This window comes from Dipodomys ordii, unplaced genomic scaffold (assembly GCF_000151885.1).
Source record: "Dipodomys ordii isolate 6190 unplaced genomic scaffold, Dord_2.0 Scaffold168, whole genome shotgun sequence".
Taxonomy (NCBI): Eukaryota; Metazoa; Chordata; class Mammalia; order Rodentia; family Heteromyidae; genus Dipodomys; species Dipodomys ordii.
In genome coordinates this window covers 2,847,566-2,875,548 of record NW_012267384.1, presented here as the reverse complement: position 1 = coordinate 2,875,548, position 27,983 = coordinate 2,847,566, and the positions used below count along the sequence as shown (strand labels likewise).

The window sequence follows — 27,983 nt, the reverse complement described above, 5'->3', positions numbered from 1 at the left end:
AAATTGGGCCCAGGCATAGTAGTGTAAAATTGTATTCCCAGCAGAGTGAGGTAACAGGATCTCAAGTTCAAGATCAGCCCAGACTACATAGTGACACCTTGTTTGCAAGGGGGGGGGGCAGAGTAGGGGAAGTGAAATAATAGAACAATTATAAGTTTAGAAAAATTCTGCTTGACCTTTGAATTTGAAAATTAACTGTAAGGCTAATTAACTGGAGATTAACATGATGCCATAGATTTACACATTGAAGAAAATAGCTTTAAAATGACAAATTTTGTCCTTCATAAATTACCAATCCTTTTCATGGAACATCTTAAAGTATATTTTGATTTTTTATATTGTTTTAATTTATAGAGATGCTTCCTGGGAATTAGAGGAAAATGCTTATCAAGATCTTCTTCAGCATCATGAGCGTTGTGATGTTCGAAGATGCCGTTGCAAAGAAGGACGAGAATATAATGAACCTGATAGGTATTTTAGAAAGTTGAATCATATTTAGTGGTTTCTTATTTAAACTTTTAGCTGACAAAATAGATTTTGTAGTTAATGAAACAGTCTTTCTATTAGGATGTTTGAAGTTTTAATTTCAGTTGTATATTTGTTAAATACTTATGCTTATTTAAAGATAATTTTGCACTCAATATAGTTACTTATTTCTCGGAGCTACAAGTGGTCTATATGGTAGCTACTAGCTAGATGTGGCTATTGAGTCTAAATGTGGCTATTCTAAATTGAAAAGGAACTGTATATGTGATTACAAACCAAAAGTTAACTCATTAGGGTTGCATAATAAAATACAGACATACTAGGTGATTAAACAACAGAAAATTTATTTTCTCACAATTTAGGAAGCTATCAGTAAGATACCAGGGTGTTTATTTGTTATTTTTTTAAATAAGTTTTTTATTGTGAAAATACTGAACACAGAGGGGTTACAGTTACATGAGCAAGGTAATCAGTACATTTCTTATCAAGCATTGTTGCCTCCTTTGTTTTTCTCCTACCATCCCTCCCACTTCCACAACTACATTCCCTCCCCTCCCCCGACCAAATTGTAAAGTTCGTTGTTCAACAGTGTCTTGTATATCTCATTGTTACAATGGGTCAACCTGTATCCCTATTTAAACATTTTGTTTTTTCCCTTCCCCTCCCCAAATTATACCAACATCAAATTCAGTGAAAACAGGGGTTATACCGTGGGGGTAGAACATGCAAAGCAACAAAAAAAAAATCACATGGTACCTTATAAATATGTTAGAAACAATAGCAAGAAAGAAAAAAAATCACTTGTGTCCCTATCTTGGGGTTCATTTCACTTAACATCATCTTATCTTTCTACTTGTCCCAGATATATACTAGTTATTGCAAGTAAGGGAAACAAACCATAGGACCTATGTTTCTTTGGGCCTGGTTTACTTGACTTAATATAATTTTTTCAAGTCAGAGACCTTTTTTTGGCTTGTAAATGATTACCTTCTGGTTGTGTCCTGTGCTGGTGTCCCTATATTATATCTCATTGTCTCTCAAAGTGAAACAACACCGCAACACAATTATCTCCGTACAACAAATAAGATTATGACCCTCCCACATATCACGAGTCACACTGGGGAAATACAGAGTAGGGGTAATATGAATGTGGGTCAAATAGGAAGATTCGTTGTCATGCTACATAGTACCTGATGTGGCAGAGCAAGCTCTCTGCCAGAAATACTCCTTACTCCTTATCTTGAAATTAACTGAATGTTTTGTTGATAGTGGACACAGACACAGTAGTCTCTGTGAACATAGTTATCTCCAAATGAAAAAAATTGTTTTTCTCCTTAATTTTAAGCCTTTCAAATGTGTTATATCCTTTGTGTATGTATATATGTGTATGTTGATATGAGTAGACATTTTTAAAATAGAGATATTTAAGAGCGGTAGTAAACTAGAGAACATAATACAGTGTTGGATCTAATCTGTTTTCCCTCTTTTAGTAAAAAGATATGTGGCAGAGGGTAGGATCTTTGGCAGTGATTGTGGATAGAAGTAGATTACATTAAAATCAAAACATCAGCCTATACTTTTCTTTATATCCTCAGCAAATGGGAAATAAAACGTTGTCAGTGTTGTGGTTCAAGTGGAACACATTTAGCCTGTTCCTCACTACGATCATGGGAACAAAACTGGGAATGTTTGGAATGTAGAAGTATTATCTACAATTCAGGTAATAGTTTATAATTTTAAATAAAATCATTTCATTCGAATTTGTTAATGCTTTTACTTGTACTTCTAATTAGCTAATATTAGGATTTAAATCTGTAGGTTTCCAAAAGGCAAAAAAGCATGCAGCACCCAAATCTAATAAAGTGGCAATTACTGACTGTTTGTTAGAAGAGTCATCCCCTAAGTTACAAAAGCTGTCATCTGGACCTCAGCATGAAGAGTTATTGAGGTGTGTATCCTGAATTTAAGAAAAAATATAAAGTCCGTTTGAATAAAGTGACAGGAAAAGCCATACATAGGCTATTTGTTAATAATATAATAGCTGAGTGTTTCTCAAACCATAGGATCCATCATTTGATCACGAAGTCAATATATCTAGCCTAAAGATACAAATAATAAGTGAGATACTAGAAATTGCAAAAGTATCAGATCAGATTGCATGTATGAAGAGGATGTAAAATCAGTTTTCCTTATTATAGACTAAATTGTAATGTAAAATAAGGTATTTTATTTATTATAGATCACTTTTTTCCTTTTTTTTCCCTCCTTGTGGCAGCACTGAGTTGGTGGCTTGAATTTAGGCCCTCAAGTTTTCCTTTAGCTTTTTTACTCAAGGCTCGTGCTCTATCATTGAGCCACATCTCTATTTCCAACTTGTTTATTTTTTCGAATTCTAGGGCTTGAACTCAGGGCCTAGAAATTGTCCCTGAGTTTTTTTAAGCTCAAGGCTAGTAGTAGTGCTCTACCACAAAACCCACTACTCCACTTCTAATACATATTATATAAACCTAATACATACTATATAAACACACACACATATTTCTTTTTTTGGTGATTGACGATGGGAAATTCATGGAATTTCCTGCCTCAGATTTTAGCCTTCTGAGTAGCTATGATTACAGGCATGAGCCACCAGAACACTTCCAGCTTTTTGCTGGTTAATTCTAGATGAGTCAGATTTGTTTGCCCCATTCTTAGACATCAGTAGTTAAGGTTATAGGTGTGAGCCACCAGCACCAGACTATAAGTCACTTTCAAGATAATTAGTAGTAATCTGGAAAAGTTTACACAGTATTATTTGATTATAGACTAAGAAGATTAAAATATCAAGAATACCATTTCCTTTTATGAGAAGAAAGGAGTTCTATTTAATATAAAGATGGTTTATTTTTTTTGAAGTATAATCCATTTGGTTAAAAATCTCTGTCAGTGTCAGAAGTCTAATTGTCAAGCTCTTCTCTGCCCCACCTCCCCTTTTTTTGTGCTAGGGCCTGGGTACTCTTCCTTAGTTTTTTTAGTCAAGACTGATGCTGTACCACTTGAGCTACAGCTACTTCTTCCTTTTTGGTAGTTAATGGAACTAAGGTTCTCACAAACTTTCCCCAGGCTGGTATTACTTTATATTACTACACCAATTCCTGTTTCCATAAATAGCAAAATAATTTTTAAAATCATTCTGTAAACTGTTCAGTTGTAGATAATGATATGTAGGTTTATGTCACTTTCAAAAGAATTATGAATAGCACATTACCTACTAGGAACAAAGAGAAATAACAGTAATTAAGTATGATGAAGTACTTTCCTGTGAAAAGTAGTTTCAAGTTTAAAAACTTTGAAAATGTAAAAAAAAATTTTGTGAAAATATTTGATAATTCACTTTGCAGACAGGTAGAATATTAAGTACTTGTCAAAAACTGAAGAACTGCTGTTTCAACATGTCACATTTGTACCTTGAAAACTCCTAATGTTATTATTTGTTAGAAAACTAAAACTGTAAAACACCTTTTTAGCAGGCATGAGGTCCTGAATTCAAACTATCACAATAAATAAATAATAAAAGCATTCATATTATTTCTAAATATGAAGATGATGTATCAGGGAAGCTTGATTCTTTGTTCCTGCTTTAACTTACAGTCATATTCTTCTCTAGAAAAGCACCGAATCTGGCAGCTCATGCCTGTTATTCTAGCTTCTTAGAAGTGTGATATCTTTGTATTGAAATAACTTCCAGGTAGCTCCTTGCCATGTGGTCGTTCATGTCCCAGACTGGGTTTGATCACATCCCAAAGGGACTCCATCTCATAGAGTTGCTCCAGTCACCAAAGCCAGTGATGGAATTGCTGCTAAGGATTTTTAATTAAGGTTACTAAATTCCTTTTAATAACAAAAAAAAGTGTGATATCTGAGAATCGGTTTGAAACCAGGCTATAAGCAGACAAATGCAAAGATACATGTCAGTTAACCAGCTAAAAGCTGGAACTGGAGTCACAATTCAGGTAGTAGAACTCCAGCTATGAATAAAAATGCCAAGCAAAAACATGATACCCAGAGTTAAGAGTACAAGCCCCAATACTGGCACAAAAATAAATAACCTGTTATAATAACATGGAACTTTGGTTTTACTTCAACTTAGTCTAATGGGCTAGTCAGAAAAATCATAGGCCGGACCACAATAGGGCATTGTAATGTTTTAGAATGAGAAACATTTGTTTACGCGGACTACATTTATTCCAACATGAAGAACTTGAATGTAGAAAGTGATTGTGCTAGTCCATACAAACCACCTGAATTGTTAAGACAAACATTCTAATTGTGTAGATGTGCTGTGAGGTTTAGCAATTTGCATTTCTAACCAGTTCCAAGGAGATGCTGCTGCTGGTGGTCTTGAATCACACTTTGAAAATTACTGGTCGAGACTGGAAGGTATTACATAAAGGATTAGCATACTTTTAGTCATAAATTTATGATTAAAAATATGTTATTAATGCAGCTAACTACTGGTCAGAAAGTGAGAACTGGAGTTTATGATTTAAATTTGAATCTGCTGAGTTGATCAAGTTTGAGATAATCATCCACCAGTATTCTTGTCAATTATTCTATTATATAGACAGTTGAGAGGAATTCATAATAAGGGAAATGGGGGAAGAGAAAGTGATGGAGGAGATGAGAATGACTGGAATACACTATAAAATGTATGGAAATGTAAGATGTAATAATGAAATCCCTCCCTATATAACTAATGTGCACTTAAAAAAAAGGGCAGATAATTGCCCCACAAAAAATATTAGCAAGTTTAACTTCAACTTCAGCTCTTGTTCCTAACCCTTAAAAGAATTAGCTGGGCTAGGTGCTGGTGCCTCACACCTGTAATCCTTTTCTCAGGAGGCTGAGATCTGAGGATCATGGTTCAAAGCCAGCCTGGGCAGAAATCCATGAGACTCTTATCTCCAATTAAGCACCATAAAACCGGAAGAGATGCTGTGGCTCAAGTGGTAGAGCGCTTACCTTAAGCTGAAGAGGTGAGGGTTCAAGCCCTGCGACCAACCAAAAAAAAAATTATTTGAAGGGCATAGTTGTTCACAACTGCAGTCTTTGCTGATTAGGAGGCTATGAAATCAGGAAGTGCAGCGTTCAAGTCTAGCTTAATCAAAAAGTTGCACAACCCTGGCTGTGGTGGTATGTACTTGTCATCTCAGCTACAACAGAAAGTATAAATTTGCCAGCCCAGGCAAACCTATTTCAGAAAGAACCAGAGTCAAAAGGAATGGACATAGGACTTGAGTATAGGCCCTGATTTTCAACCTCAGTACCACCAAGAAGATAAAGACATAGATCATTAAATGAATCTGGTTTTGTCCCAGTAACAGCCATTCTTTTTAGGTAAGAGTTGGGAAGGAATTTCTTTTTGATTATTTTTCTCTTGTCTGTAATAATTGCTGTTTCTCATTAAGTACTTTAAAATAATGCACTCTATATTTAAATTCATGTTTTATAGGCAAGGAAGCAAGTTTAGAAGGGATATTTCAACAATATTGATAGAGTTAGGATTTCAAATTAAAAAAAAAACTGAAAAATTATATATCAACAAAGCCAATATCTGGAATAGTGCCATAGATGAATTCAAAAACTTTAATCCTTCATACACAATTGAAGTATCCTATGTTAATGAAAATGATGGTTTTGGAAAAGAATGCCTTGGATCAAAGCAAGAATTTCTGAGTCTCTTAATGCACCACCTGGCAAACTCATCATTGTTTGAAGGGTCTTTGTCAAAGAACTTGTCTCTAAATTCTCAAGGTAATTATTTTTTTAATTGTACATACTGAAGCATGTATAACATACATGGCATGTATAGAAACAAAAATAGCATGTTAGGATTAATATTATCTGTGCTAAATACATAATTTACGTTGTTAATAAATTACTGACAATCACAGGAAAGAGGGATAAGAAATGATATTTTCCAAAATGTTTTGTGATAAAACATTAAATAACTTATGTCAATATGCTTGAAATGATTTCACAATTAAGTAAACATGTGCTTAAATTATATTCACTTAAATTTCATTTGAACAGAGCAAGCTATATGGAATGGATGATGATTTTGTACTCTTTTTGTTCATGTATTTGGATTTGTACTTTGTGTATTTACAATGTTGGTTTTAGATTAAAACAGGTGTCTGCCACATGTAACATTTTAATGTACTCCCTAATATGCTCTGTAACAATTATGTCCATACTTTTCTGATGTAACTATTGGTAAGTATTTACTTTGATTAAAATAAGCACTTCAACACAGAGTTGCTACTTCTAGAATTTGTAGGAGATTCTCAGATCACCATTTCTATAACAGAAAATTTGAGAAAGTTTTAAAAAATAAAGCTTGTATAATCACATTCAAATTCTGTTTTTTTGTTTTTGTTTTTTCTCTAGAACATGTTCACCAGTACCTTTTTTTTTTTTTTGGTGCCCATACTGGGGCTTGACCACAGGGTCTTGTGCTCTCATTTGGCTGTTTCGGTAAAGGCCAGTACACCCAACACTTGAACTACAGCTCAGCATTCTCACTTTTGGCTGGCTAATTGGCGATAAGAGTCTCAGACTTATCTCCTGGGCTGGGTTACTGGAATTCTCAGATCTCAGTTTCTTGAGTAGCTAGGATTATAGGCATGAGCCATCAGCATCCACCCAGTATCAATTTTACATACAACTTCAGTTTATGCACAACTTCAGTTCTAAATTCCTTTTTAAGAAAAACTTTCAAATGATTGGTAATGTTAAGTCACCTTTGACACAGTAGAGACTGCATAAATTTAGACATAAAATCTGAATTCAAATGTATAAACATCTGCTTCAGTATATATTATATATTTATTTAGATTGTCAAGATTTCTAGTTGTGCAAAATGTAATGGTTATTTTTAAAGAAAATTTTAATAAGTTAAAACATTGTGTAATTAATAAGTGGTTTTGAACAGTTAATGAACTGTCTTTTTTCATCCATAAAAGTTGACAAAACATTTTAAATACAGTTTAAGAATATTAAAGTTGTGAGGATAATTATGCTATTGGGAGTAAAACTGCCTTATATAGAAGGTAATTGAATGGTATAAGTCTAGAATTTTAGAAATGTTTGTATCCTTTGACCTACTAATACCATATCTAGGAAACTATCCTAATCAAAACAAAAATATAAACAAAAGTACATAAATAGATATTGCTCTGTGACATTACAGATACAGTAACATATCTACTACAGTTGAAAATGCCATTTAACTAAGTTAGCTAGTAATTGGGAAGTGATTTGCATTAAAATACATTTCTAAGTTAATTTTGAGCACTGTAAAAAAATTGAAATATATGTGAAAAATGGCAGAGATAAAACTATTTTTATATACAAACAAACATTAAAAACTTTAAGGTTATTATACTAAGATTATAGATGTAATTTAGCCCAAAGATTTTCTGTATTTACATTTTCTCCATAATACATTACTGTTACTGCATTACTATTAGAAATTTTTCATTTTAAATAATTGAAGTTTCATAAGTGTATTTTCATATATATTTGCAGCTTTGGAAGAGAATCTTTACTATGAAGCTGGCAAAATCCTTGCCATTTCATTGGTTCATGGTGGTCCTTCACCGGGTTTCTTTTCTAAGACCTTATTTAATTGCCTTGTTTATGGACCAGAAAATACCGAACCAGTTTTGGAAGATGTTTCAGACTTTGATGTGGCACAAATTATAATCAGGGTAAGAAACATAGCTATTCATTAAAATGTTGACTACATTATAAATTATCATTTATATGACTGACTTTCAGTAATAAACAGTACCACTCTGAAATAGGTATGGTCAACATAATTTTATCTTTTATGCTTAAACGTATTTATGTTTACAAGCAGTATTCAAAACATGATTAAAAACACATTGGTGCCACAGGCTGGTAGCTATTGCCTGTAATCCTACCTATTTGGGGGCTGAGATCTGAAGATAGGGGTTTGAAACCACCCTGTGCAGGAAAGTCTGTAACACTCATCTCCAGTTAACCACCAAAAAAATCAGAAGTGGAGCTGCGGTTTAAATGGTGGAGTGCTAGCCTTGAGCAAAATTAAAAAAGCTCAGGGACAGTGCTCAGGCCCAGGACCAGCACATACAAAACACACACACACAAAACAAAAACAGGCCTAGGAAGTTGGCTTGGTGGTAGAGTGCTTGCCTCGTTTGCATGAGGCCCTGGGTTCGATTCCTCAGCATCACATAAGCAGAAAAAAAGCTGGAAGTGGCGCTGTGGCTCAAGTGGTAGGGCGCTGCTAGTCTTGAGCTGACGAGTTGAAGGACAGCGCCCAGGCCCAGAGTTCAGCCGCCATGACCATACAAAAAACCAAGAAAACCACATTGCCATGTACTGGTGGCTCACGCCTGTAATCCTAGAAACTCAGGAGGCTGAGATCTGAGAACCACTGTTCAAAGCCAGCCTGGGCCAGGAAAGTCTGTGAGACTCTTGCCTCCAAAAAAACACTAAAAAACCAGAAGTGGCACTTTGGCTCAAGCAGTAGAGTGCTTGCCTTGAGCTGAAGAGTGCAGGGACAGGACCCAAGCCCAGACTTCAAGCTCCATGACTAACCCAAAAAAAAAAAAAAATTGAAAAAACATCAGATAAGCAAAATAAACAGATCAACTGGTTTTGATGACATGGGACTTGATACTCAGTAGACTAAGGCTGGAGAATAATGAGTTTGCCAGACTAAGATACATAGCCAGACCATTTTTTTAATCCCTTCAATTCATACTGATTAATACACCATTCTCTCTCTTTTTTTTTTTTTTTTGTGCTCATCCTTGGCTTGATCTCAGGGCCTGGGCCAGGGTCCCTGAGCCTTTTTGTGCTCAAGGCTAGTGCTCTACTACTTGAGCTTCACTTCTGGCTTTTCTGGTGGTTAATTGCAGATAAGAGTATCACATTTCCTGCCCAGGCTGTCTTTGAACTGCAGTTCTCAGATCTCAGCCTCCTGAGCAGCTAGGATTACAGGCTTTAGCCACTGGTGCCTTGGCATATCATTCTCCTTTTAGAGGGCATTTACTTGCTACATTTTCACATTCCTTTATTAAGTTTTTATAAGTTTAGAATAGTTTTACAATGGGCATTTCACTGTTGAATTCCCACATGTTTATACTACATTGCAGACTTGATCAGTCTGCCCTCTTCAGTCCCAAAACCAGTCTTTTAAAAAAAAGTAATTATCAGCTGGATAGATCAGCATGCCACATTTAATGTTGCTAAAGCTAATACATAATGTGACTTGACACTTAACATTTGTGGCGAAAAAGGCCAAGACTAGATTATTTGATACATTGCCAGAGACAATATGAAACATTCCTCATTGCATGCTAAAAAAACGATGACTTGTACTTTCTTTTAGGTAGTGTGTCTGAAGAGTAATAAATACTGGACTCACCAGTTAGAATATAAGGGAGAGACAAAGACAGTTTGGAAACAAGTGGGGAGATGAATGTCAATGTTCTTGCATAAAAGTGGTCACTGTTTATTGAGCATTTACAGTTGGCTCTATGTAATTCTCAAATACATTTGTCATGTCACCTTAAGAGATGATATTGCCTGCATTATTTGGAAACTATCTGAGGCAATGGAAGCTATTTAACATTTCTTAACATACTTCCTTCATATTCTTTCCATTGTCTCAACAATAAGCAATAAAGTTTCATGGCTAAAAGCATAGGTTTAGAAGTGAGATTGTGGTTTTCATTTGGACTAAGGTTGTTCATTTTAAAATTCTGATTTCTTCGTAGACTTACATTATATAAAGTTTCACTGTATAATCTTGGCCAATATAAAACTTGTATCCTCATTCATCCTCCCTTTGCTGGGATTACAAGTATGTGCCACCATACCCAGGCTAAAATCATACCTTAAATTGACCCTTAGAGTTTTTCCTTTTAACAAAAGAAAAAAAAATGTATTTTAACTTGACCAATGTCCCTAGTACTTTTTTGCTTTGATTTTTTTTGTTTTTTGTATTTCGTGCCAGCCCTTGGGCTTGAACTCAGGGTCTAAGAAGGAGGGTTTTTGTTTTGTTTTGTTTTCTGTCAAAGCTAGCACTCTACCACTGTCTTCTTGGAATGTACACACTAGTAAATGTAAGCTAGCTACACAAGAATTAAAGAATAGATTTAAATGGTAGTTGGGTTTATAGAGTTTAGGCTGTTTCACAAATAACCATAGATAGTGGCTCAAAAATGTCAGATGTTGGGCTGGGAAAGTGGCTCAGTAGTAGAGTGCTTGCACCACATAAGGAGAAAAAAGCTGGAAGTGGCACTGTGGCTCAAGTGGTAGGACGACGCTAGCCTTGAGCTGAAGAGCTGAGGAACAGCACCCATGCCTAGAGTTTAGCCCCCACGACCACCACCACCACCAACAAAATGCGAGATTTTTTTTCCCCTCTAAAATAGGTTATTTGTAGTAAAGATTGGCAAGTTTTGGCCTGTAGGCTATCTGAGTTCACTTCCTGTTTTTGTAAATAATTTCATTGAAACACAACTACATTTGTTTAGCCTCTGTTTTCATACTTAAGTGGCACAGTTTATTACAACATATGCCAAGTGATTGACAGCCTAAGATACTCTATGCCTCTACTTAAATAACCCATTTTTTAAAGATACAAATCATAAAACGAATTGTGTAATCACTCAGAATTTTGTTTTCGACTTTGCTTTTACATAAGAAAGTAGAGATCAGGAAAGATTGACACTGTTTTAACTCATTGTTTCGGACAGATTTTAGTGATAAGGCTACATTTAGTTACTGGAAATGTTTGTTGTGTTTTAAGTGTATAAGGCAATTTAAGGGTATAAGGAAATGTCTATGCAACAATGTCAGACCGTTAGTTTGGCATAATGCACAAGTAACATCTTTGTCTGAATATTACAGAATATTTGTTGAACTAGATTTATTCTAGAAAATATTTCCTGGTAGACTTTGACCCTACCCTGATACTTTCCAAAAGTAAATATAAAATAATACAACCTTTGATATTTAAAGATCATTCACGAGTAAAAAAGTATGTATATTTTCTGTTATAGATAAATACTGCAGCAGATATAACTGACTTAAACTCAGTAATAAATGAATGCTATAACTACCTAGATGTTATTGGATGTCTAAGACATGTAACAACATTAAATGATAAATATATGTTGGCAAAAGATGTACTTGTCTACCAAGTAATTAAGAGAGTCCAAATACCTTTTGAAAGGTAAGCTGTTTACTTTTACATATTTAAAGTGTTTAATTATGATGTAGGGGATTTACTTGGTAATAAATGTAAATGTTGTAAGAAAAAGTTGAAATGCTATTTTAAATTACTTTAAAGTGAACCTCTCAAGGATGATTATTATTTTGGTCATTCTGTACAGAGCTACAGAAACAGAATCCTTAGATAGATGAAATAGTTTCATTTTATATTTTTCTACGTAAAAATGATTTTAAGAACTCTTACTACATGAGCTAACTGTTCCATTTCCATTTATTTAATACCTATTTATTGAGCACATTATCTGCTGGGTAACATAGATCCATTCTTTGATAAACAAGATAGTTCTGATTTTCACTCTTCTTTAGTTTTATAATACTAGTCTCCAATTTTTCGTTGGAATACTTGAAAAAGAAGTTTACAACTTACATAGTCTCTTTTAAATGCCCCTTTTTTGTACTGAGGTGTTTGAACTCAGGGACTTAGGTTTGCTAGTCAATTGCTGTATCACTTGAACCATGTGCCCCTAGCTTTTTCTTTTTTTTTTTTCATTAATAATGGAAAATAGCAAACCATAGCCTAAGACTTACATCTAATACCCATATGTGGCTGAGCTTTTTCATCTTATTCACCTGTACTTTCCTTGTAGACTCCAGTTTTATTTCAAAACCAGATAAGATATCATCTCAAAACAGTTAGGTATCAAACATGGCACTGATAGCTCATAGCTACTCAGGAGACTGGGTGAGGATTTGTAGTTGGAAGCCAGCCCAGGTAGTAGTAAAGTTTATGAGACTCTTATCTCCAATAAAACCAACCAAAAAGTTGGAAGTGGTTCTGTGCTTCAAGTGGTATAGCAGTAGCCCTAAGCAAAAGGAGCTCAGGGACAGTGGCAAAGCCCCAGAACAAGGACGAAAGAAACGAATTGAGAAATTAATAAAGAAAAGAAGGATGGGGAAAGGAGGCGTAGAGGAAGGAAGAAAGAAAAGGAAAAAGAAAAAAATCAGTATTACCCCCATAGATTTAGATATATTCAATAGGTATTTAAACTATTACTATTATTATCCTGGTTCAAATTTCTGTTCCCTTAATTTTGACTGTAGTGTAAGCCTCCTCTATGATTCCTTTGAGTTCTTTTAATATCTTTGATAGCTTTTTTGCTATATGGTGTAACACAAAATGTTTTATACTTATTTTATAATTCTAGCTTGAGGTACTTTTAATGGAAAATTGTATTAAAAACCATAGCCCTAATTCTATAGATGCTTATTTTTGCTGGTCTTTCTTGTAGATTAAAACTAGATACCACAGGGTTTTGTTGCTGTTTGCTTTTGTTATACTTTTTAAGATGAAACAGGAGCTTACACAAATACCTGTCATTCACATTCAATGCTGTCTGATCTTTACTTTTTTCTTTTATCATATATTATTGAGAATCCTAGTTCTCAAGGACAATGGGGAATTAGAGTATAAGTAATAATTACTTGTTTGATTCAGCCCACTTTTTCTTCTTTTTTTTGTGTGGTGGTAGTGGTGGTACTGAAGTTTTAACTGAGGAGCACTTGAGACCACAACCACCATTACTGAAACTTATATTTCTTTTTTGCCTATATTTGTATTATATTGTGCTATTAAGTCAAATTGGAATAGTAATTATCTGAGTATTAATTTTTTTTTTGGGTCCGGTTGTGGGGCCTGAACTCTGGGCCTAGGCGCTGTCCCTCAGCTCTTCAGCTCAAGACTAGCGCTCTACCGCTTGAGCCACAGCGCCACTTCCGGCTTTTTTCTTTTTGCTTATGTGGTGCTGAGGAATCAAACCCAGGGACTGAGGCATGCAAGGCAAGTGCTCTACCACTGACCTACCTTCCCAGTCCATGAGTAGTTGTACTATAAATTCAGTACATTTTTTTTTTTAGTTTAGTGATTTTTTATTAAAACTTGTTTTAAAATTATACGAAATATTACATAGTTCCAAAGGAAAAACATTGAAAGTACTTAGCTTGGTGATAGTTTTCATCCCTATCACACCCACCTTCTATCCCTTTATAATATTGGGCATTTTGAATGGTTTCTCCCTCTGCTAAGGCAGCAGATAAGTATGTGTGTATATACTTGTGTTTTGTTACATGAATAGTAAGAATGGCAGTCTTTTCTACTTTGTGTGTGTGTGTGTGCGCACGCACGTGCACGTGTGTGCATGCGTGCATGTGCAAATAATGTGTATGTATTTGTATTTTGTTAGGTAAATGGTAAGATGGAATTCACTCATTGCTATTTTGAGGGGTATGAGTGTGTCACTGTGGAAGCGCTAGTCATAGGGCTTGAGCTCAAGGCTTGTGTGCTATTCTTGAGCTTATTTGCTCAAGGGTAGTGCTCTACTACTTGAGCCACAATCTCTTAATTGGAGCTGTTATAGACTTTCTTGCCTGGCCTGGCTTGGAACTACAGTTCTCAGATTTCAGTCTCCTGAGTAGCTAGGATTATAGATCTAAGTTTTTAATAGGCAGACAATATTGGCAGAAATTTACTTAACAAGTAAGCAGAGTGTGAAAGGTAAAGGTATAGTGAGAAGTGCAAGTGTTGGAAACCATGTTAAGAAGCTTGGACTTTGTTTCCTGGCTGCCATAAAAAAAACCTATCACAAATTGAATGGCTTAAAACAATAAAAATTTATTCTCTTTCAGTTTTGGACATTAGAAGTTCAAAATCAAGGTGTTAAGAGTACTTGTTCTTCATAATTAAGGAGGCAGTTCACTCTTAGTCTCTTCTGGTATGAGGCCAACTACCTTATGGATTCATTCTTCTGGTCTTTCTTTGGCTTTTGTATCAACTTTGCCTTGTCTCTTTGTATTGCAGTTTGGACCAGCTCCAGTAATCTTACTTCATCTCAAGATCTTTTACCCTTAATTGTAATCAAATAACAAATTTTGGTTTACAATTTCTAAAGAATCAGTTATGGAGGGTCTCCATTGATTCTTTTGGATGAACAGCAGGTTTTATTTCTGGCACATCTCTGTGGCTACAGCATGGAAACCATAGTTTCCAGGGATTGTAGCAAAGGAACAAATGTACATGAGCAGATAGATTTCTGGAAATGAAAATATACAAGATTTGCTAAGGAGCAAGAAGGACAATTTAAAGATGATTTCCAGATTTAGTTATAAGCCATTTTATGAATAATGGATCCACTTACTGTTACCCTTGTCTCAGTATTTGGTAGTATAGTGTGTATCTGTAGAATTTCTTAAAAGAACACACTTCTCAATACTATTGTACTTGGATTTGGGCTTCAACATAATTTTGAGGTTGCTCAAAAACATTTAAATCATACCCACCTGTTTGGATTATATTGGGCAGGAGTCAATAAAACGAGGAAATAAATTGATACAGCAGATTATTTTAGGAGACTAGGGACTCTATAGAAAGTCAGTCTGATCGGAAAAAATTATACATCCTATTCCTTGACTATTAATGAATGTACATTTTAAAATACTGTATTTCTTTTGTTAAACATGTTTTGGTTTTTTTTTAATGCTGATTTTGGGCTTGAACTCAGGGCCTGGGCACTGTTCCTGAACTTTTATGCTCAAGGCTAGCACTCTACCATTTGAGCCACAGCTTTTTAGTTGTTAATTAGAGAAGAGTCTTGTGGACTTTCCTGCCCAGGCTAGCTTTAAAACGCGATCCTTAGATCTCAGCCTCTAGAGCTGCTAGGATTACAGGTGAGACACCAGTGTCTGGCTGCTGCTTAAGCTTTCCTAATGTATTATTGGATCTTTTAGGAAAACCATAGGAGTAATATAGATGAGGTGAATTTGACCAGATTATATGGAAGTTCTAAATACCACACTGAAGCCCCCTTGTACAGTTTATGCTAATAATTCTAAAAGAAAAACTAAGCTACATATAGTGATGCATACCTGTAATCCTACACATTTGGAAGGCAGAGATGGAAGCATTGCAATTTGAGTCTAGTTCAGGCAAAAGTTTGTGAGACCCATATCTCAAACCAATACAAAAAGACTAGAAGGGGAGATAAAGCATATGGTATGGTAAATAAGAGGATGACAATCCAAGCCAAGCATAAAGGCAAGAACCTATTCATAAAATAATAAAAGCAAAATAGCCTCACTCAAGTGTTGTGTTTACTCTTAAGCTCAAGGCCCATGTGCAAAATACCAATAATGTTATAAAAGAAAATAAAATTTTTGCATGCATAAGGAGTTAAACCAGGTGCTGTCTACTCACACCTATAATTCCAGTTATTCAGGAGACTGGAGATTTAAGTAATGTGTCTGCCAGGTCAGAGAAGTCTGAGAGTCTTATCTCCAATCAACTAGGAAAAAGCTGGAAGTACAGTTGTGGTTCAAGGTCTGGAGCTTAAACCTTCAACAAAAAAAAAGCCTAGCAAGAGTGCAAATCCCTGACTTTAAGCCCCAATATTTGCACACAAAAAAAGAAGAAGAAGATAGTTCATTTATTTAAATTTTCCTCCTTTTTTTATTTGCTAATTTTTTAAAGCAATACCTAAGTGCAAAAAAACATTTTTTGGTGGTAGTAGGGTTTGAATTCATGTGCATGCTAGGTAGGTACCTATCACTTGATGCACTTACCCAGCCCTGAATCTCAAATTGCTATGTGATTAAGATTTATATCATCCCTTTGCTTTCAAATTTATGTGTAACTTCTTTCATAATTAATAGCTTTGAAGTACAAGATGCTTAAGATAGTTAGTTTTTTCTCTTAATAAAATAGTTAACAGGGCTGGGAAGGTGGCTCAGTGGTACAGTGCTTGCCTCACATGTATGAGGCCCTGAGTTTGATTCCTCAGCACCATATACACAGATAAAGCTGGAAGTGTTGCTATGATAGAGCACTAGCCTTGAGCTGAAGAGCTGAGCAACAGTGCCCAGGCCCAGAGTTCAAGCCCCACAACTGACACACAAAAAAATTTCACAACCATAATTCCAAACTTAGCCACATAAATTACTCATTTTATATGAATACTTGCTCTGAACTTGAAAGCATTCATACATAGCATATCCATGGTTTTTTTTCATCTGAATGAGGATTTTTTAATTTTTTTGCCAAATGTTTTACACAATTCTAAGTATGTTAGCTGCAAATGTCAATTCTCTAATAATGTTAATACCAAATACATAGGTTTGAATGTTGGCTCATTGTTTGTTTTGTTTTGTTTTTTGGGTTTTTTTTCCTCAAGTTTTAAGCAGGGTCTGAAAACTCTTGGTGTTTTGGAAAAAATTCAGACTTACCCAGAAGCATTTTATGACATCCTTTGTCATAAACCTGAGACTCTTTCTGCAAAAGTCCTTAGTGATCTTTTTGAAATGCACACATTGCCTGATGTACAAACTTCGGGGTATTGGAAGAATTATTTACAGAATATTGAGGGTATGTAGATATAGTTCATTTAACTATCTCAGAATATTTGTTTTAGTATATATATATTTGTTTTGCCTCCTGCTATTAATAGGTTTTAAATTTGCTATCTACAGAGGAAATTTATTCAAAAACACATTTAGGGGCTGAATTTGAAGTGAGGAGAAAAAATTACTGAGTAAATTATATTTTGCACTTTGATTTTTGTAGACAATCTGAAATAAAAGGCATTTTTTGAACATTTTAAATATATGGATGCTAGAGCATATATCAGTGTTAAAACTAATCTATATTGCTCTTTATTTTTTCTTTATCATTGACTAGGGTTATGCCAATGATATTTATTTACCCAGCATTACCAATGTAAGTCATTGCATTTGCAGTCTAGAGAAAGTTTTAACTTTTAGTTGAAGTTTTATTTTAATTTTTTCTTTGCATTTGTTAAACTAGTAACTAGTAATGCTATTGAGGAGGTCAAATGTATAGTGAATGGTTGGACTAAACGATTTTAATTCCTTCTACTTAAATTCTTTTGCGGAGTAAAGGAGAAATGGGGTTAGAACTCACAGCGCTTTGTGCTTACTAAGCAGATATTCTACCACTTGAGTCCTAACTACAGCCCAGAGCTTCATTTATTAAATGAACTGTTGGCCTGTTATTGTTATTTAGTGTACTTAGTGTTTTAGTTTTACCTGAGATGAATGTTGAAGCCTGTGATAATAGCAATATGTAACATAGATTTATTTTTCTTTTTTTCTTTCACCTGTAAACTTTTCAGAAGGTAAATCTGCAACAACAATGGAAGACATTCTTATTTTTGCAACTGGTTGCAATTCTGTTCCACCTTCTGGATTCAAACCCACTCCTTCAATTGAGTATCTACATACAGATTTTCCTGTTGGAAACAAGTGTAATAACTGTTTAGTTCTTCCAATCACCAAAACATATAAAGAGTTTGAAGAAAGTATGGACTTCACCATAAGAAACACTATAAAACTAGAAAAAGAAGAATATTCTCACTACGTTGAACATTAGAATGTTTCTTGGAACAAAGGGAGGCTTCTTTATAAGCTGCTATTGTTTTTTGTTTCTATTAATCATCCTATTGAACAAATTCATCAGCGCCTCTGGCCCAATAAAATTTATGATATTAACATTAAAAATTGTTTTGGCCAATCAAACCAATAGTTTAATTAAGTCATTCTTTTGTCTAGTTAAGTCATTCTCAGAATTTGTGGTATTTTTCTAGTAATCCACATGCTTCATAGGTATCAATATAAATACTTTTAAAATGGTTGTACAGACTTTATTCAGGTATAGTTGCATGGTATATACTCACTATTTTTTAAAATTAGAATTACATAATTGATGCCAAGATTTTTCTTATTTTATGCAGGTTTCAAATTATTCCTTATTTTAAAGCATTAAATAGAAAATGTAGTTGGCTAAATTTTGTCATATAGATCAGAGGCATATATTCCAGGGTATGCATTATGTGTATACTTTTCTAGGATGCACTAGATTAATTGCAAACATATTTTTAGAATTCTAATTTATATTAAAATGACTAATACTGCAATTACACTATGCCTAATGCAAAGTATTATATAAAAAGCAGAATTGCACAAGTAGTTCTGGAATCTATGGAAATTCTATAGGCTAGAAAACTTCTGAAGTGGTTACAGTGTGATTGAAAAATACCTTTTAAAAGTGTATTTTCATTAAAGCCTCGGTTTTAATCAGGATTTCCCCCCACATCCTATATGTGTTATGTATATGTCTAATCCATGATCATTTTAAGTATCTGAATGAAGTCTCTGGATTGTTGTGATAGACTTTGCTATCTGATATTTATTATTATGAAGACCTATGTATGACAGATAAGTTGATTCCATAGCATTATACAGTTACCTTCTTTGGTCTTGGAAGGTAGCTCTTTTTGTGTCAACAGTATGTAAAATAAATACTAATAGAATGGGAAAACCCCTTTAATTTCATTACACAGATAAGTGTTTCTATGTATTATTCTATAAACTCTTACATTTTCTTTAAGGTGTTTGTTTTGCTTGGCTTGTTTGTTTCTGACTATGTAGCCCTGGACGGCCTCAAACTCAAAATCCTCCTGTCTCCACCTCCCTAATACTGGTATTATAAGCGTACACCACCATTGCCTGGCAATGTTTTGTTTTTAAATATATTAGTGCTACTGATAGTAACAAGAAATCATGTAATAAAATGTGAAGATAAACAGTAACAGTCATTGATCCCATATTTGCACTCTGACAGAATAAAACATTGAGAATATCTAATATCCTTGACCTGTTACTAGACATAAATGCAGTAAAACCCTCAGTTTTCTACTAATCATTATGATATATAAACCTTTAAGGGAGTTAATATGTTTTAACCATATTTTTCTTGATAAATAAAGCAGGAGTTAGTAATTGCTCATACACTTATCCTCTCCAAGAAACATTCTTATCGATGTATTTAATGAACAATAAGGAGCTTGATTTGATGTAGATAATATAGCTTTTAACACCAAAGGAAAACTGAAATACAAATATTAGTGTAATTTTCTGTTACTTTTTAAATTATATTAGGCCTGTCAAAGTTTTACTTTAACTTGAAGCATTGAGCAATATTAAGGCATGTATTTGTCTTGCAAAATTGTTGCATTGTCAAAGATGTATTGGAAAAGTGGACATTTAATTTCATGACCTACCTAATTTTTCTAAAATTTTAACACATTAAATCAAAACAATCCTAGATATCTAATTAAAGTTGTTTCTTGGTTTATAGTTTAAATTTATCCTATACTAGTAATTAAAGGTAATACAGTGCTTGCATACTTTATTGGGTTTGCAAAACTATTTCAGCAACCTAGTGGTAAAGAAAGTATAAGTATTAATTTATAATGTCTGGCTCCTAAAGTGAATCAAATACTCATATTTCAAACTTTTCTGTTTTAAAGTTCTATTAGTATCATCTTTAATTTGATCTTTATAGCAAGGGCATATTGGAGAAATCTATTGCTTATTTTCTGCAGTGTTTCTGTGTCAAGTTGCCTGTATTTTAGATTTTCTTTATCCATTTTATAGTACAACTCAATGAATTTTTAAAATAATTATGCTATAAATTTTAATAAATTTTATATGTATTTCTTAAGATTTCAGTTGTCTGAATGCTATGCATCTTACACTTGTATTCTCGTTCTCAGTATTGAGGAAAATAATTGAATAAATATCTACTGTTAAGATTTTTAGTTATGTATGCATTGTTTTCAGTTTTTAACTGTTCTCAATATGAAAACTTAAGGCGTTTTTTAATGGAATTTATTTATTTATTTGCTAGTCCTGGGGCTTGAACTCAGGGCCTGGACACTGTCCCTGAGCTGATTTTTCTCAAGCCACTTGAGCCAGCACCACTTGTGGCTTTTTTTGTTTATGTGGTACTGAGGAAGTGAACCCAAGGCTTCATGCATGCTAGGCAAGCACTCTATTCCCAGTTCCCTTATAGTCTTTTATAGAGTACTATTCTTGTACCAAATCACTTTATTGTTTTAGTATTTAACTTAAAATTATTTTATTGTGAAGTAGCTTATGATTTTATACTTTGTAATTTTATTTCTATATTGTGAAGGAACACATTTATTGGGGATAAGTAAAAAACACAAAAAGTATTGATCACTAGCATAAGAATACACTTTGACTCGAATGTATTTATAAATTTTCCTTCCAATTAAACAGAAGCTACTGGGACTTCTGCACACAATGCTAAAATGCTAAGGGAAGTATTGTAGTTGTTTTCTCAGTAATATTGCCTTTAGCTTTCACTTCTGAGAAACTGACCAGAACATGGTTATATAGTGATTCTATGTGTAGTATTTTACTTTTTACTTTTAAGTCTTTGTGTTTATGCTACAAAAAGCATAGAATACTTAAAATGATAACACTTCTTGAGAGTATATATTACCTGTAGTTTGGGAAAATTTGGATTCCTTGCAGAGAGGCCCACCTTCGAAATTCTGATTTGGACCCTTTCTCAATTTTCAAACATATTCCTATAACTTCCCCAATGTATGTATACCAAGCGAAGGTGACAATTTATATGCCAGTCCAGTTTTTCAATCTTTCAAAAGATTCAATTAAAAAGCATGAAGACTTAGTGAATTTTTATAAAAAATACTGTGAAGTACTTGTAATAATCTTAGAATTAGGATTTTGCATGATTAATATTTCGGTAGTTCCATTTAAATTTTTTGTAATGTCTGCATTTTCCATCATGTATGCACTAATGTACATTCTCACCAGGAGTGGCACAGCTCCTTATATTTCTGAGACGCATGAAGGAAAATGAACATATGGACAATAATGAAAAAGATCTTTTTTAATAGGTGTGTGTGCACACGTTTGTATCTGTCTTACCCCTTCTATTAACCTACATTAAAGGGTTTGATTATGACATTTTCATTTGTACACGTAAATAAAAACTCATGCCGCCCGGGGAAACACGAGGAAGCTGACATCCTTAGGACTGAACCACTTAGGAGCGCTATAACTGACCCCGCTAACAGAGGAGTCTCGCCCCAGGTTCTCACTGCTACATCACGCTTGAGCGTGGGAAAACCTGGCAAATGTTAAACCCAGCCAAATCCCCGGGAGCCCTGCGCCCGCCCAGCGGGGGGGACGGGGCGGGGCCAGCCGCTGGGCTCCTTGTGACCCCGCCCCTTCGGGCTCTGCTTCCGGGGCGGGAAGGTCGGCCACGTCATCTTCGGGCTCCCGTCGCCAGCCTGGCGCTGAATGGTGAGGGGCAAGATGGCGGCCGCAGCCAGCATTCGAGAGAGGCAGACAGGTACTGGTTTATTTCTTAGCAGTTCAGTGCCCGAGCTGCGACTTCTCTTCCCTCTGCTTGATGCTTTCTGTCGTGGTGCTGTGCTGTTCGGAGACTGACGTTTCGGAGTTTAATCTGGTCCCCTAGAACATCAAGAACCCCTCTCTGAGTTTGTAGGGACACGGCCTGTCGCTTGAAGTGGAAGTGTCCTTGGTTACACCGCTTGCTTCCCAACCACACTAACTGCTGGGCCGCTTGCTTCCGATCCACACTGCTTGCTACCGTTACCCCTCGTTACTGGCTTCGGCGCACTGCTTGCTACCGAGCCACACAGGGCCTCGGGAAGCCTTCAAGGCCAGAGCTGGCAGCTGGTATTTTCTTTGCTCTGTAGTCGCAGATTGTGTGCATGGTTTACCTCTCCCGAATTTGTTTGGTTTTTCATTTCCTTTTTCACAAAGCGGCTTATGTTGTGCTGCCTCTCTCCCTTATACTATAATTTGGGGGGGGTGAAACTTGAAGGAAAATGCCTAGCAAAAATTTTATTCTTTAGCCTGCTGGAACGGATTGGAGAATAACAACACGTAATAGCTTACCCGTTTCATTTGACAGATTTGTTTTACAGTAGTGTAAAAGTTTTATCTTATTTAGCTTGCATTTGTGAGAGAAATGTAGCAAAGACACATTTGTACTTTTTTCTCATCTTTTAAAAAAGTTACCTTATTTGTGAACAAGTGACGACAATTAGTTGTATACATATCAACTACAAACTAATAGGTTATACCTGGTAGCCATGCTGGTCTTGAAGATTGCGAGGCTATTCTCAGGAGATAATAGACACAAGCCATCCAAAAAAAATGTTTATACTTTGAAATTTTGTCTCCTGAAATTATCCTCTTTTGCATAAAAAAGTACTTAGTTAATGTGACCTACAAAGAATTTGGCTTGTATCAATTCCTTTATTTCAAAAAGAAAAAAGGTCAGACATCAATCCAGGAATGATATCCAAAACAATGAATTCTTTTTCTTTTCTTTCTTTCTCTCTCTCTCTCTCTCTCTTTCTCTTTCTCTTCCTTTATCTCATACCTGTACTGAGGCTTGAAGGCAGAACCTGGGCACTGTGCCTTAGCTTGTTTTTTCACTCAAGGCTGGATCTCTACCACTTGAGCTACAGTTGTGTTTCTGGCTTTTCATTGGTCAATTGGAGATAAGACTGCCCTCCCTACTCGGGCTGGTTTTGAACTGGGAACCTCAGGTCTCAGCCTCCTGAGTAGCTAGGATTACAAGCATGAGTCATGGACACCCCATGTTCTGCATTTGTTAGTAGATAATGTAATAAAACACTGTTACATAAAGTCAAAGGAAAATAAATAAGAGGAAAACCTACATAAGATTTGGGGAGACTGCTTGACATTCCTTTTATTTGTAAGCAAATATAAACCCCTCTTGTGATAGCAGTACACTTACAATAGCTTAATAAAGCAAAATGAATTAGCTCATATTTACTTACTGAATGCTGGAGTACCAATGTAAAAGGAGCTTTTCAGGGTTAAATTTGTATTAGAGTAAAAGATGCAGAAACTTTGTAGAACATTAAAACCTAACATTAGAGGTTTTCCCCCTATAGAAATAGATCTTGATATAGCAAGATTTCACATTATTATTAATCTCACCTTACCTCTTTGCAGTCCCTGTTATTCTCACTTTATTTGGATATGTCAGGGATTCTCCAACCTCAGCATCTTTATTTTTCTCTTCTTTCTGGAATCCTCTTTCAAAGGTAACTGCAAGGCTTACTTCCTCACATCAGTCATTTCTTTCAGTTTTTATTCAAATGTTCCTTAGGAGATTTCTCTGATTTCCATTTAAAATTGTGCATCATCACCTTTTCTTCCTCCTAGTCACATTTTTCTTCATATCACTTGTCATGTTTTCATATACCACGTGTTTTTATTTTGTTAACTGCCTTAGTTAGAACAAAACTTCATTGAAGCCAGGCGATATTTCATTCCTTTTGTTTGGTCAGTGCTAGATCCCTAATTCCTGCGACAGTGCCAGGCACTTGGTAAGCATTCACCAAGCATTGATTGAGTGAATGAGTGGATAATAAATATCAATGACAACATTTACGAAGGGAAGAAAATACTCTTGAGTTAACTGTGAAATTACCTTACTTTGAATATGGATAGTATGTTTAGAACCAGTAAAAGAAAACTATAATTTCAGTTAAAAGCAGTGACTTGACCCTGAAGGGTTCATGAAAGTAGAATTACATTCTTATATACTTTGAACATAGGCCATATTCTTCACTAGCACACCTATAGTAGTATCAAAAGATCAGAACAAGTTAGCTAGCGATGGCTCAGTTGGACCAAGTCTCCTGTATTGGGCTGAGAATGTGAATTTATCTGTTGGGATTGGCTTCTTTTAATTAACTAATGCCTAACCATGAAGAATACTAAACACCTGAGAATCGAGTGGTCTCCCATGAGACAGATTTTCTCTCTTTGGGGGCACAAATGCCAGAGTAGTGATATTATTGCCTGGGTTTGGCAGGAAGAGTTTTACTAAAAGCACACTAAGTGTGAACCCTGGAACCACCTGTGTGTCTCTTGTATTTCAGTTTTAAGTACTAAATTGTCCTTTTGTTTATATTTTATATAATATACCATCTGAGTCTTTGAGGTAGTCATATGCTCTTGTTAATGTGTTGGCTGGACATTAGATGCTAACATTTTACAAATTAAGTTAATATATACACATAAATATACAAATGTAGTTAGCCTCTGTTTATGGGTTGTGTACTCATGGCTCCAACCAACCATAAATCAAAAATATTGTAAGAGCCAAGCAATGGGGACTCATGCCTATAATCCTACCTACCCTGGACACTGAGACTTAAAAGATCACAGTTTGAAGCCAGCACAGGCAGAAAAGTCTGAGGTACTTCATCTCCATGTGCTGGTGGTTCATGCCTATAATCCTAGCTACTCAGAAGGCTAACGTGTGAGGATCATGGTTCAAAGCCACCTATAGCAGGAAAGTCCATGAGACTTATCTCCAATTAACTACCAAAAAGTTGGAAGCAACACTGTGGTGCAAGTGGTAGAGCAAAAAACTCAGGGACAGCATCCAGGCCCTGAGTTCAAGCCCCAGCACTGGCACCAAAAAGGTAGCAAAAAGATGGCCTGGAGGTTTGGTTCAAGTGATAAAGCATCAGCCATGAGCAAGCAAGATCACTCAACATGAGGCTCCTGAGTTCAACACTAGTACGTGCAAAATTGAAAATGTGTCTACTAAAGACTTTTCCAGTTTTTTTTGTAACCAATACAGTACAACAATAATGACATTACATGACATTTACGTTGTTTTCGCTATAAAAAGTAATCTAGTCATGAGAAGATTTGTGTAGGCTATATTTCTGCCCCATTTTATAGGAGGGATGGACATCTAAGGATTTTGGTATCCACAGGGGATTGGGGTTCTGAAGCCATTCTGGAGATACCAAGGGATAACCATATATTCCTGACATTCTATATCTTCAGTGATAGCAGTATTATAGGATCAGGTAGCTGCTTCAAAATACAAGTATTTAATAGGCTTTTCTAATGAGTGGATACATTGTAAGTTGATATTTGATTTTAGAATTATGTACTTGAAATGTGCATGATTCTGTCTTAAGATCCAAATGGTTTCATAAACCTACCCAGTAGGTTTTTAGGTTGCCAGTCTTTAAAAAACTAAATCATGAACTAGGAATGTGGCTTCGTGGTAGAATGCTTGAAGACCTGGGTTCAATTCCTCAGTACCACATAAACAAAAAAAGCCAGAGGTGGCGCTGTGACTCAAGTGGTAGAGTGTGAGCCTTGAGCAAAAGAAGCTCAAGGACAGTACCCCAGTCCCTGAGGTCAAGCCCCAGGACTGGCAAAAACAAAAATACTAAATCATGTAACTCAAACATATTCTTGAATGTTTAGTCATCTCAGTTTCACATAGAAATGTATGAAGTTCTCATTTTCTTAGAAAATTTTGAGCCTAGTATGATGAATGAAAAATTGAGCAATAATAAAACACTAAAATGGAAATGTGCTATGATTTTTGAAACTATGTCTTTCCTTAGCTGGAGTTATAAGTTATTTACTGCCTCTATGGAAATTTTTCATATTTTCCACAGGAGCACAAAATTTTAAATAGCATCGTTTTTCAGTGAATCTAATGGAATAAATTAATTGTAAAATGTTCACTTGTGGAACTGTAAAACAGACCTATATGGAGGTCTTATATTTGTACCAGTTGGGTATACCTTATATTATTTTGATTTTAGGAAAACTAATCTTGATCTATGCTGTCAGCCAAATAATAAAAAGACAACAGCATCATTTATTAGACTATAGTATGATCCTGACTGAATAAATTTCTATCTACATAAATTATAGTATGGCCTTGTCAGGGAATAAATAACAAAAAAAAATCCAGCATATTTCTGAACAGTTTTCACAGTGAGGACACATTGCTATTCTATTTATGAAAATCTCATCTGATGATGTGATCGTCTTGTAAAGTCAGATCCCTAGTTTTATACACCCCGTCATTTTTTTATTTTTTTATTGTTATGATAAATGTTATATACAGAGGAGTTACACTTTCATAAATCAGGTAATGAGTACATTTCTTTTTTTTGGGGGGGTCTGGTCATGGGGCCTGAACTCTGGGTCTGGGCACTGTCCCTCAGCTCTTCAGCTCAAGACTAGCACTCTACCGCTTGAGCCATAGCACCACTTCCGGCTTTTTTTTTCTGCTTATGTGGTGCAAAGGAATTGAACCCAGGGCCTTATGCATGCAAGGCTAGCGCTCTACCACTGAGCCAACTTCCCAGCCCATGAGTACATTTCTTTATGGACAATATCACCCTTTCCTTCCCTCCCAGTTTTTCCCTCCTATCCCGCCCATTTTCATTTTCAACATAATATCTAGTGAGTACCACTGCTTCATTTGTTCACCACTTGTCCCTCCATTTGTGTACCCCACATTCAGACATTCAGTTAGTCAGTTTTGCTAGATTGATCAATAAATGATAAATATAAGGCAAAAAAGAAATCTTGAAAAACAATAATATTTTACAAAACTTTGTCATTTTCAGTGGCTTTGAAGCGTATGTTGAATTTTAACGTGCCTCATGTTAAGAACAGCACAGGAGAACCAGTTTGGAAGGTAAGAGCTTTATTTTCATGGGAAATAATTTCCTTTTTCTAGCTTCTGTACAGGGAATTTCTTATTAATACTGAATAACCCCTTATAAATATTTAATTCATATTATTTTTAATTTATTTTTTGGGTCCAGTCATGGGCCTGAACTCTGGGCCTGGGCGCTGTCCCTCAGCTCTTCAGCTCAAGGCTAGCGCTCCACCACTTGATCCATAGCGCCACTTCCGGCTTTTTTTTTCTGCTTATGTGGTGCTGAGGAATCGGACCCAGGACCTCATGCATGCAAGGCAAGCACTCTACCATGGAGCCACCTTCCCAGCCCCCTTAATTCATATTATTCAAGTATTCTTATTTAAAGTAACATCTTATTTTTAGTTATTTTGATAAACATTTTTATGAAATACCATAGTAAATAGTGATATTGAGGGGCTGGGAAGGTGGCTCCGTGGTAGAGCGCTTGCCTTGCATGCATGAGGCCCTGGGTTCGATTCCTCAGCACCACATAAGCAAAAAGAAAAAAGCCAGAAGTGGTGCTGTGGCTCTAATGGTAGAGCGCTAGCCTTGAGCTGAAGAGCTGAGGGACAGCGTCCAGGCCCAGAGTTCAGGCCCCACAACCAGACCCCCCCCCCCAAAAAAAAAAAAAGAAAAGAAAATAGTGATATTGAGCTCTAGCTTATCTTAAATTAAGACTTTTCTAGTCTCTTAAGTAGGTCTTAACTCAACTTGATGTTTCATTTCTTAGCTTTGCAAGTACAGATTTTGGATCCTACAAGTTTTCTCATACTTACAC

The 27,983-nt window shown here is 35.4% G+C and overlaps 2 protein-coding genes across 6 annotated transcripts in view; both read left to right on the top strand.

Moving 5' to 3' along the window:
- Window positions 1-19,936, top strand: part of G2e3 (G2/M-phase specific E3 ubiquitin protein ligase) — a 43,073-nt gene extending 23,137 nt beyond the window's left edge. For 2 of the 3 annotated variants that reach the window (XM_013033469.1, XM_013033470.1), the window contains exons 9-16: window positions 355-471; window positions 2,082-2,206; window positions 2,290-2,434; window positions 5,981-6,282; window positions 8,059-8,240; window positions 11,589-11,761; window positions 16,980-17,170; window positions 17,937-19,936. In XM_013033469.1, the coding sequence (XP_012888923.1) occupies window positions 355-471; window positions 2,082-2,206; window positions 2,290-2,434; window positions 5,981-6,282; window positions 8,059-8,240; window positions 11,589-11,761; window positions 16,980-17,170; window positions 17,937-18,193 (1,492 nt within the window). In that variant the 3' untranslated portion in view covers window positions 18,194-19,936. The remainder of the gene's footprint in view (window positions 1-354; window positions 472-2,081; window positions 2,207-2,289; window positions 2,435-5,980; window positions 6,283-8,058; window positions 8,241-11,588; window positions 11,762-16,979; window positions 17,171-17,936) is intronic. The other variant, XM_013033471.1, reaches the window with a different exon arrangement.
- A 1,956-nt stretch (window positions 19,937-21,892) lies between these two features.
- Window positions 21,893-27,983, top strand: part of Scfd1 (sec1 family domain containing 1) — a 106,497-nt gene continuing 100,406 nt past the window's right edge. The window contains exons 1-3 of one of the 3 annotated variants that reach the window (XM_013033464.1): window positions 21,967-22,012; window positions 24,015-24,053; window positions 27,129-27,199. In XM_013033464.1, the coding sequence (XP_012888918.1) occupies window positions 27,143-27,199 (57 nt within the window). In that variant the 5' untranslated portion in view covers window positions 21,967-22,012; window positions 24,015-24,053; window positions 27,129-27,142. Of the gene's footprint in view, window positions 22,013-24,014; window positions 24,054-27,128; window positions 27,200-27,983 lie in introns of all 3 variants that reach the window. The other 2 variants (XM_013033463.1, XR_001175709.1) reach the window with 2 other exon arrangements.